Here is a 12500-nt window from a genome sequence, read left to right as displayed (position 1 = left end):
ACTAAACTGTTTGGATGATACAAGGTATCAGAGTTTCAAGAATTCTGATCGAGTATTCACATAACCAGTGGTACTGTCTTCAGAAAACTTCATTGTATTTATCCCTTTCCATCCAGAGCGGAAACATTTTAAGCCTTTATCTGAACTGTACCCATTTCCATACATTATGAGCTGCAGGATCAATTAAAGACACTAAAAATTTCTCATGGTGGTAGTTTGTTGAAAAAGTGACTACAAATATGTATAACATCCAAGTGGCACTTCTTGCCTCTGTTTAGACATCTTATACATGTTACGTGAAACATTCCCAGTCTAAATTAATGCAGGAATTGCCTTACACTAACAAAATGCATGAAAATAATGTGAAAATTTGGATGAAGGTCATGGTTAAAGCAGGCTCAAACATTGTAATTGAATGTCTCTATAGGCCCCCTTGCTCTGCAGCTGTTGTGGCAGAAGACCTGAAGGAAAATTTGGAAAATATTTCAAGTAGATTTCTCGACCAGGTTATAGTTTTGGGTGGAGATTTTATTTTACCAGATATAGACTGGGAGACTCAAATGTTTATAACGGGTGGCAGGGACAAAGAATCCAGTGATGTTTTTTTTTTTTTTTTTTTTTTTGTAAAAGGATTATCTGAAAACTACCTTGAGCAGTTAAACAGAGAACCGACTCTTGACGATAACATATTTGACCTTCTGGTGACAAACAGACTCGAACTATTTGAAACAGTTAATGAAGAACAGGGAATCAGTGATCATAAAGTGGTTACAGCATCGGTGATTTCAGCCATAAATAGAAATATTAAAGGAGGTAGGAAGATTTTTCTGTTTAGCAAGTGACAAAAAGCAGATTTCAGAGTACTTGATGGTCAACACAAAAGTTTTATCTCAAGTACAGATAGGGTTGAGGATCAGTGGACAAAGTTCAAAACCGTTGTACAATATGCATTAGATGAGTATGTGCCAAGCAGGATCGTAAAAGACAGAAAATAGCCACCATGGCACAACAACAGAGTTTGAAAACTGCTGCGGAAGCAAAGGGAACTTCATAGCAAACATAAATATAGCCAAAGCCTTGCAGACAAACAAAAATTACACGAAGCGAAATGTAGTGCGAGGAGGGCATTCGAGAGGCATTCAATGAATTCTAAAGTAAAGTTCTATGTACTGACCTGGCAGAAAATCCTAAGAAATTTTGGTTTTGTGTCAAAGCAGTAGGTGGATCAAAACAAAATGTCCAGACACACTGTGACCAAAATTGTACTGAAACAGAGGATGACAGACTAAAGGCCGAAATACCAAATGTCTTTTCCAAAGCTGTTGCACAGAGGAAGACGGCACTGTAGTACCTTCTCTAGATTGTCGCACAGATGACAAAATGGTAGATATCGAAACAGATGACAGAGGAATAGAAAAACCAATTAAAATCGCTCAAAAGAGGAAAGGCCGCTGGACCTGATGGGATACCAGTTCGAGTTTAGACAGATTACGCGAAGGAAATTGCCCCCCCTTCTTGCAGCGGTGTTCCGTAGGTCTCTAGAAGAGCTTAGCGTTCCAAAAGATTAGAAAAGGGCACAGGTCATCCCCATTTTCAAGAAGGGACATCGAACAGATGTGCAGAACTATAGACCTATATCTCTAACATCGATCAGTTTTAGAATTTTGGAACACGTATTATGTTTGAGTATAGTGACTTTTCTGGAGAATAGAAATCTACTCTGTAGAAATCAGCATGGGTTTCGAAAAAGACGATCGTGTGAAATCCAGCTCGCGCTATTCGTCCACGAGACTCAGAGGGCCATAGACACGGGTTACCAGATAGATGCCGTGTTTCTTGACTTCCGCAAGGCATTTGATACAGTTCCCCACAGTCGTTTAATGAACAAAGTAAGAGCATATGGACTATCAGATGAACACTTGTGTGATTGGATTGAAGAGTTCCTAGATAACAGAACACAGCATGTCATTCTCAATGGAGAGAAGTCTTCTGAAGTAAGAGCGATTTCAGGCGTGCCGCAGGGGAGTGTCGTAGGACCGTTGCTATTCACAATATATATATAAACAACCTTGTGGATAACATCAGAAGCTCACTGAGGCCTTTTGCGGACGATGCTGTAGTATATCGAGAGGTTGTAACAATGGAAAATTGTACTGAAATGCAGGAGGATCTGCAACAAATTGACGCATTGTGCAGGGAATGGCAACTGAATCTCAATGTAGACAAGTGTAAAGTTCTGGAAATACATAGAAAGAAAGATCCCATATCATTTAGCTGCAATATAGCAGGTCAGCAACTGGAAGCAGTTAATTCCATAAATTATCTGAGAGTGGGCATTAGGAGTGATTTAAAATGGAATGGCCATATAAAATTAATCGTCGGTAAAGCAGATGCTAGACAGATTCATTGGAAGAATCCTAAGGAAATGCAGTCTGAAAAAGGAAATAGGTTACAGTACACTTGTTCGCCCACTGCTTGAATACTGCTCACTGGTGTGGGATCCGTACCAGATAGGGTTGATAGAAGAGAGAGAGAGAGAGAGAGAGAGAGAGAGAGAGAGAGAGAGAGAGAGAGAGAGAGAGAGAGAGAGAAGATCCAACGGACAGCAGCACGCTTTGTTACAGGATCATTTAGTAATAGTGAAAGCGTTACAGAGATGATAGATAAACTCCAGTGGAAGGCTCTGCAAGAGAGACGCTCAGTAGGGCCTTTTGTTGAAGTTTCGAGTACATACCTTCACCGAGGAGTCAAGCAGTATATTGCTCCCTCCTACGTATATCTCGCAAAGAGACCATGAGGATAAAATCAGAGATATTAGAGCCCACACAGAGGCATACCGACAACCTTTCTTTCCACGAACAATACGAGACTGGAATGGAGTGAAGAACCGATAGAGGTACTCAAGGTACCCTCTGCCACACACCATCAGGTGGCTTGCGGAGTATGGATGTAGATGTAGACTGACAGGTGACACATATGTAAGCGTCCTGCCTGATCACCTACACCCATTCTTGTCTACTGTGCATTCCAATGGACTTGGGCATTACCAGCAGGACAAGGCGACACCCCACATGCACATCATCTCACATCTCTGCAGGATTCTTGGTGATTAGGTAAGTCCATGCGACGTTGTGTTGCAGTGTTTCAACGTGCTCATGGGCACCCAGCACAAAATTAGGCAGGAGTATCAGTTTCTTTGGCTCTTCAGTGAATTTGTGATAAGGAAGTATATGAATGTAAATTCTCCTTGTTTCACTTGCAGCAGTTTAAACTATCCTCTTAGGTTCCTGCCAAACCACATACTCTGAAATCATTAAATACTTGTGCACAGCAACACTGAAAGTACAAAGTCATAAGGTCTTATTCAAAGTGATAGCAAGACCTTATGACTTTGTACTTCCAGTTTCACTCTTTGAACATCTTATGAAACTAATTCAGTTTTCACTATTTTATTTCCACATTTATTTAATCCCCTTTTACAGTTTATGCATCGATTTTGGTAGTTAACAGAAGGTTTTTTTACATAATTGACTTTTTGCAACTTTAATAGGAGACCCCCTCTTGTTAAACCCATCACATCCCCACAACTACCCTTCCTCCTGCCTTCTTTGTCCACTCAATTCCCCCTTCCCCAATTCGTTTTATAATTTCACCGTTTTAACTGTTTACATTTTACATACCCATTTTTCTATACTAGTAATGTTTCAAACAGAGTTTTTACATAATTATACAGTCCATAATTTTAGCACAATCCCTCTTTTTTAAACTCTTGGCATCCTCACCACCCGTTCCGTGCTTCCTTTCCCGCTCTCCAACCAACCTCACTTCATTTCCCTTCCCTCCCCACTCTCTCCTCTCAGACCTCATATATATTTTGTGACAGCGCACAGAATGTGGACAGCATGTTATGTCCAATCCCCACGATTCTTTGGAAATTAGGCAGAAAGTAAGTAAATCCAACATGGAAGAATGGAAGACTATATTGCATGAATAAATATGTCAGGAAATGAAATAGCAGGTACTAAATATATTGTTAGTAATAATTATAGAACACCCCCCCACCCAATTAAGTAATTGCAAACCTTAGCTTACCTCCTCTTTATTTTCTTTCAGCTGAATTTTTGCACGAAGGTAAATTTGGCGACGTCTATTTGCCTGCTTGTCATTTTTACAGATGTTACGCCATGTGTGTGAAACTGCAGCTACTGCTACAAGGTCTTCAGGCCGTAGGAACTGTAAAATCCTTGACACAACTGGCCGATAACTGGCCAGTGCAGCTAACACATCTATACGAGGTTTCCCCAATTTACTGCTCCATGAATATGGTACAGTTGACTTACTTATTATACTTGACTCATATAGTAACTCGTTTTCATTGCCACAATGTGTAAAGAAGCACTTTGGAAATGACTGTTCACATGGATTTAAATCTATTTTTTCTGGTGTCTGGGAGTCAGAAATGCCAGAAACAGTTTGTAATGAAATACTTCTATCAGAAGTCGGCGTAGAATACTGAGATGATTTTAAAAAAGAATAACTTTTACTTCCTGCCAATCTTGGCAAGTTATCTTCTCTGCAAGAAGCTGCCAGCAGCTTGTTTTGGATAGAGAGTGATTCTTTACAGCAACCAATATCATTGAGCAAAACTGAATCACAATGAGCTCCCTCAGTCTTCTGTAAACTGTCCAACTGTCCATTAGTATAGCAGTTCTGCTGGAAGGCTGCTGTTGATGGTATTATGTTATGGCAGTAGCCAACTGGGGACCTACTGTTATATGGACTGCTGCAACTAAACCGTCTCAAGCGGACACAGTTACTTTCTGACCCTGAGCTCCCTGGGTTACTCAAGTAACCACTATCATCTGGAAAATATTGACTGGTATTTGGGGTACCAACTTCCTCGCCATTCCATGGTGATGAGCAGCTGTCCATCTGAAAAAAATAAATTGGATACATTCACTGTTTGATTATCAGTGTAGCTGCGAAAGTCAAGGACAAACAAATATAAAAATTTGCCATTTTGTGTCCTGTAAGATAAATGTGACAAGTCAATCGAAGTGTTTTTATAGCTTTTTTAGTTATAGGAGACAAAGCTGTTCAATGCCTAAAACGATTTTGTTCAAATGTTGCAACAATTGCTGAAATGACTTTGAAAATGTGGAATTGAACACAGCCTTTAAACTGAATTTACAAATGCAGGATTCAGAATGTAATTTTTTTATTTACAGGTAGCATAAAAAACATTTCTTTGTAAATTCTATTCAACATACTGCATTTCAAAAATTTTGATATGAGGTATTAATTACTTGTAAACAACATGTCAAAAATTAGTATCTGGACTAAATTTAAGGAGTAGCAACAATGCAATGTTGGTAGGAACTACAATAACAAGCCTAAGGGTGTCCCAACAGTCACATCAAAATAATACAGAAAGTAGGCCAAACTACACTGAATAAACTGAGCTATGGTACCAAAGATTGAAAATGAATATTCCAAGCAGTATGAGCTCTTGAATGAGCAGTGCATAAGAGGCATGTAATTATGTTTGGACATTTTGGGGAGAGGAGGGGAGAGAGAGAGAGAGAGAGAGAGAGAGAGAGAGAGAGAGAGCGACACTGTGTGTGTTACTAGTTAAATACTGACAAAAATGGCATTTTTCTGAATCTTATCTGTACTATATACAAATACAATGCGATATACAACTATGGAAATGTAGTTTAGAACACTAAACACAGTATTACAATGAGTTCAATCATTTGAGATAAATTCTAAGTTTGAAGCCGATTTCCCATACAGGACTTAATCCATTTAACCGAGTCTAAAATTGAGAGCAGGTTTTTGACATGGTTAAACACAGTTTAGAGAGCTATACTGTACGTGAAATTCAGAAGACTTTTTCAGTGATTTTTCTCAGTGATATAAACTTTAAATCAATTTATACACATGTATTCAACTGTTTAGAATTCAAACAAATAAGCTTGAACCAGGCTACTATCAAGTCTACTTGCAACTTTTGTCAATATAAGAACACTGTTATCAGAGATATATGTCGCACATACATTTCTGAAGGGACACTTACACACTTCTTTTTTAAATATCTAGTTCTGTCAGTATCTAATTTCAGAGGAACAAACTGGGCAGTTGGCTATCACCACTATTTTAAATACTTTTCCAGTATTACAGACACAAAATTCAACATTTCCAACGTCAAAAATCACGCCATTAAAATTCTCATAATCACATTAGTGTAATGCGTAGATGTACTAATGGAGGACTGTTCTCATATCAGATGTCAATGAAGCAAAATGCTAGTTTAGCATACAACAGATTGTTGGAAAATTATGACCATATAATTTTTTACTTCGATCCAAATTTTTCATTCTTCACCTTTTGCAATTTGTTAATATGGGGAGCAATTCTCACTGCTGTTGGCACAACTTCTGAATTCTCACATTATCTTGTAAATATCACAATCAATACGATCGAAGCTCTGTTTCAGTCTCAGAAACCTGAGATTGCATTTAGAAACTTGCAACAAACTTTTCTCAAAATAGAGACTAAACCTAAAGCTGTGGTACAATGTTTCCTTTTTATTAACAAAATTGTTTACACAGTGAGAGTAAAAAAAAATCTATAGGACACATTTTCTCAGTACTATGGAAAATTTGGTGTTAAGGTGGAGTTAGCTACACAGCAACATCGTAAAAGCTGAACAACAATTTGTTTATAGTTTTATCAACAAGTCCAAATGTTACAAATCTTTCCCCTGTCAATGGCCACCATCATTCCCTGCCACACCAGAACACTATATGACAATATTAAACAAATTATTAATCCCTACAGCAGCAGGACTCAAATTGATGTCACTGAACTGAAAATCAAAAGACATTGGCAGCCAATGACCGAGTAAGATTCAATCCAGACACACATACCACCAAGATTATTTTGTAGATGGGCGCGCGCCCACACACACACACACACACACACACAGATATATATATATAATTTTTTTAAAGAAAAATAATTGTATGACAAGGAACTCACAAATGTGGGAAAGTTTAATGTGCATGTTGCACTCTTAGTCAAGCAATGTTGCTTATACATGGAAGCCCCAGGACCTATCAACAATAATAAAGTCCCAAGTTGCAGGTGAACTAAGTGGGTACAATGGTACAACTAACAAATCAAAGGAAGATTCTACAACCAGCTGCTCTGCAAACTACAACCTCAGGCAACTATAACAAAAGGAATCCATATCTTTCAATATTTGACATAAATAATAAAGAACAATCTTCAATCAAAATGACATTTGCAGAAGGAAGTTCAGCTGTATAAAGTTTGCTGCTAAAGCAGCACCATTAGCTGAAAATGGGGAGGAAATAGTAACTTCAGAGACTAGCAGAGCTGTAAATATAGTATGAATACAGAAATAATGTACCAGGATGATCAATTCATGTTTGGAATGCAACTAACAGTTAGGCTAGCAGAGAAACAACATTTTGCAATGGCTCTAACTACAATTCCAAAGGATTAGTGAAATGCTATTTAAAATAGACATTGCGAAGACTATAGACATCAACGATTGAACAGAACAGACTTTGCCACTTATATAACTTCTTCCCCAATCTAACAGTGGGCCCTCAAGGACAAACATCCCAATTCAACTATGAACCTAAAATCTCTACAGGTTTCAAGTTCAATTTACCCCAGGTTCATATACTCAAGTTCCCTTCAGAACATGCTACTATTCTCATCTTAGTCTTACATTACCCATAATGCTTGTTTACATTGGATTCATTTATAACAGTCCTCCATACAGGTAGTAGTAGTTCCTTCCACATTAGAGGCTTCATAGCCTCTGCACCTGCAGTTTTAAAAGTTCATCTCTAAATACACCAAACATCACTTTCCATTATTAAGAAATTTTTGTCTAAATACACTGAAGGGCCCTTTCAATTTAATTACCAGAACCAGCAGCAACGTTTTATCCATCCACTTACATCCTCCACTCAGAAAATGTTTCATTTGTAAGAAAGGAAGATTAAATCTCAAAGTCACTGGAAGTGAACATTGACAAAAGGGAATGGAAGACCTGTAGGCCCTCTATTACAGGACAAGTTAGGGGAGGACCATCACATTGGTTGATTAGGAGGTGAGAGAGGGGGGGGGGGGGGAGGTGTCAGCGATCAAACAAGGTCATCAGTCCCTTGATTCAAGTGTGTTGCAGCCAGAAGTTTTTTGATCAGTCAGGAAATTCATAACACTAAAAGCAACAAGGCTAAAAACATAAACGTCTTTTGTATCATAATCAATAATAAAAGCAGGATGAAGGAAATAAGGAAATTAGCAAGTGGGTGCCTCCCGAGGCTCTGCGTACAACAGGAAATGTCCCACCCACAGCTCTCCCACCCCTGATCCATTACAGTCAAGAGCACCCACTATTCACACCCATCAGGGAAGTGGCAGGTAGCATGAAGTTAAGCTGCTGGAGGAAGAGCCGAAAGCAAGCTCCAGGAGGTTACAGAAGAGGGACACACCCCATACTGGCGATCACGAGAGTCATTTAAGAAGAAGGCATAGGAATGGTGGCCATGCATGGCACACAAACGGCATACGTATCTGCTGGGGACAAAATCACGGCAATACGACAGCAGTAGCTCAGCAGCTTCAGCATACAGACTCAACTGGCTAGTGTAAAAGGCACCAGTGGCTGAATGGATGCTCGATGGTAGATTGTATTGAGATGGTGTCCGAGAGACGGACATGCAATTGCATAAACTGAACAGTGTACTTTTGAATGGATAAGGTACCGATACAAACAGATGAGGGAGGTCCTATCTGCTCCCCACCACGAAATACAAATGAGGACACATAAGACATCAACAGAATAGAAGGAGTGACCCCACGAGGAAACTCTTCAGTTTCAGTTTGAAAGCACATGCATTATTGCTAAGATTTTTGAATTCGAGTGGTAGATTATTGAAAACAGATGCAGCAGTATACTGCACACCTTTCTGTACAAGACTCAAGGAAGTCCGATCCAAATGCAGGTTTGATTTCTGATTAGTCCTAACTGAGAGAAAGCTGCTTATTCTTGGGAATAAGCTAATATTGTTAACAGGAAATGACAGTAAGGAATATATATATTGAGAGGCCAATGTCAAAATACCCAGCTTGCGAACAGGGGTCGTTAAGAGGTTCATGAACTTACACCACTTATTGCCCGAATTGCCTGTTTCTGAGCCAAAAATATCGTTTTAGAATGGGAAGAGTTACCCCAAAATACAATAGTATACAACATAAGCGAACTAAAATAAGCAAAGTAAACTCATTTCAGAAACCATTCGAATACTAAAAATGGCAGCATTAAGTTTTTGAATAAGATCCTGAGTGTGGGCTTTCCACAACAGTTTACTATCTATCTGAACAGCTAGAAATTTGAACTGTTCAGTTTCACTAATCATATGCCCATTCTGTGAAATTAAAACATCAGGTATTGTTGAATTGTGTGTTAGAAACTGTAAAAACAGTCTATGATTTAGCAATAGTTTATTTTCTATAAGACATTAACTCATGTCATGAACAGCACTATTTCAAACTGGGCCAATGTTACACACAACATCTTTTACTACCAAGCTAGTGTCATCAGCAAACAGAAATATTTTAGAGTTACCAATAATGCCAGTGGGCATATCATTTATATAAATAAGGAACAGGAGTGGACCCAACACTGACACCCCCCCCCCCCCCCCCCTTGACTGTACCCCACTCAGACCCCACGTCACAGCCGTCTCAACATTGTGAATAATGACCTCTTCTGTCTGTTGCCAAAAAGTAAGAGGTGAACCAATTGTGAGCTACTCCTTGTATTCCATCTTGGTCCACCTCCATGGTGTACACCTAGGCCACAGATTCTTCTGGACCTTTCGCATGGCCCGAAAGCTCTCCGCTATTGCTTCGTCTCTATTCTCAACATGTACTGAGGCCATGAGAAGTGGTTTACACCGACGACTCGATGGCTGAAGGTCACGTAGACTTTGCGTACGTTCATGGAGGACATATGGAACAGCACTCCTTGCCAGATGGCTGCAATGTTTTCACTGCAGGGCTGACGGCCGTATCTTGTGCTCTTGAGCACATCTGCTCACGCCCGGGCAAGTCAGTTTCTTCTCTGTACTGACTCCTTGAGCAGCCTACAAGCTATCGACCAGTGCTACCCTCTCCATCCTTTGGTAGCACGCATTCAGGAGTCCATTTACACCTTGGAATGGTCCCATTGTTCAGTGGTGTTTGTGTGGACCGCAGGACATGTCAGAATCCCAGGCAACGAACTTACAAACAGGCTGGCCAAACACTCTACGCTGAGACCGCTTCTGGAGATGGACATCTTTGAAACTGACTTGCGTTCTGTCTTACGCTGCAGCATTTTTTGGCTTTGGGAGACAGAATGGCATGACAGTACACACAACAAACTGTGTGTCATCAAGGAGACTATGACAGTGTGGAAGTGTTCCATGCAGTCCTCTCGTAGGAAATCAGTTGTCCTCTACCGGCTCTGCGTTCGCCATACATGCCTAAAGCATGGTTACCCACCTCTGTGTCGCTGTGGCTCACCAATGACGGTTGTCCACCTCTTGCTGGATGCCCACTTTTAGCTCCTTTGCAGCAGACTTAACTTTCCCAGCACCCTACCTTCGGTGTTGGGTGACAATGCCTCAACAGCAGCTTTAGTTTTACGTTTCAGTCGTGAGGATGGGTTTTATCATTTGATTAAAGTGTCAGCACATGTCCTTTGTCCCTCTGTATCCTCCACTCTAGTTCTTTTAGGGTGGAGGTTTTAATATGTTGCTGAGTTGCTGGCTGCTCCTTTTTATTCTCATGGTCAGCCAGCCATGGTAATCTGCTCTCTTGTTTTGATCTCTTCTACATGTTTCTTGCATATCTCTGTGGTTTTCTAGTCTGATTTTGGCCACTTTAGTGTTTGTTGCCTTTCTGTCATTCTTGTGCTTTTCTCCTTTCTTCCTGCTGTGTTTTGTATGTCTTGATTATTTTACTCCCACCCTTGCGGAATTGTTTTAATTGGAACAAGGGATCAATGACCTAGCAGTTTGGTCCCTCCTCACCTCTTTTAAACCAAAACCAACCATTGACTTGCTGGGTATGGGCTTGGGGACCCTGGGGTTCCTGAGCTGGCGACTGGTAAGCACTGCCCGTCCCAGCACTAAGACTTGGGCATGCTTCAGCGACCACCGCATGGCAGTGGAACATTGTGTGTCTCAGGGAACGGGGATCTTGCCTTGACCATCCAGATCGCGAGAACGGGATAAACCTCTGTAAAAAAACCTCAGTCCCAAGGTGAGCTGCATGATGATGGGACGCATGACTGTCGAGGTGGAACAGTCGTTAGCAAGCAACCTGCCGCACCTCAGTTGTATAACACCTACTCAGGCACGTGGGGCTCCATAGCTGCTTGTGGAACCGAGGTGGAACCTTCGAAATCATCTCCTCCTACCAGTGGGAAGGGTGTACCACCCGGGAGTATTCACACCCATTCATCCAAGAAAATTAGGGAGGCTAGTCCTCCTGATAATAAGAATACTTTGGACTACAGTAACAGAGCTCATGGAATCATGAACAACAATGTGTTTATGGTGATAAAGAGGAGGGAGTGGACATTTGAAAAAGTGTCCCACATTTATATCCACAATGGTTTGGAAGGCCTTGCTGGAACATTAAAATCTATACAACGATTGTGTAATAGCTCATTGTTCATCGAAACTAACAGGTCAAAGTATGTACACCTTCTTAAGAAATCGCAGGAACTGGGTAACTATATCATTGTTGAGATGCACACCTCTCTCAACTGCAGTAAGGGAACTGTCACATGCTGAGTGAAGGACACAGCAGAACTGAAGCAAGAAAGGTTTATTTCCTGGGATGCCCAATTTATCTGTAACAGAAATATTTTTACTTCGAATTGACTTCAAATCATCGATCTTGTGCTGCTGACCAGACACTTTCTTCACAACTGACCATATAGTTTTCATTTTATCCTGTGAATTAGCTATTCTATTTGCATACCACATACACTTTGCCTTCCTAATAACATTTTTAAGCACCTTACAGTACTACTTGTAATGGTCTACACTAGCTTGAGTGTGACTATTTCTAATATTTTGATATAATTCCCACTTTGTTCTACACGATATCCTTACCCCACTAGTCAGCCACCTGGGCTGCCTATTATTGCTAGCTAGTGCCCCATTTAGAATTTTCTAATGGAAAGCAACTCTCAAAGGGCATGAGAATGTGTTAAGTAAAGCATTGTACTTGGCATTTATGTTATCAGCACTATAAACATCCTGCCACTCTTGTTCCTTGACGAGGTTTAAAAATCTATCTAATGCTGTTGGATTATCTTTCCTACATAGCTTGTAATTATATGTGACAAAAGCCTTTTAGTGTTAAAATTTGTGCATCATGGTCTGAAAGGCCATTCA

General features: G+C 40.2%; 1 protein-coding gene across 2 annotated transcripts in view; it reads right to left on the bottom strand.

Moving 5' to 3' along the window:
- LOC126458380 (uncharacterized) overlaps window positions 1-12500 on the bottom strand; it is a 71345-nt gene that overhangs the window by 18916 nt on the left and 39929 nt on the right. For both annotated transcript variants that reach the window (XM_050095362.1, XM_050095372.1), the window contains exon 2: window positions 4093-4932. In XM_050095362.1, the coding sequence (XP_049951319.1) occupies window positions 4093-4932 (840 nt within the window). The remainder of the gene's footprint in view (window positions 1-4092; window positions 4933-12500) is intronic.

This window comes from Schistocerca serialis, chromosome 1, assembly GCF_023864345.2.
Source record: "Schistocerca serialis cubense isolate TAMUIC-IGC-003099 chromosome 1, iqSchSeri2.2, whole genome shotgun sequence".
Taxonomy (NCBI): Eukaryota; Metazoa; Arthropoda; class Insecta; order Orthoptera; family Acrididae; genus Schistocerca; species Schistocerca serialis.
The sequence above is the reverse complement of the archived record's forward strand: the minus strand, read 5'-3'. Positions and strand labels throughout refer to the sequence as shown.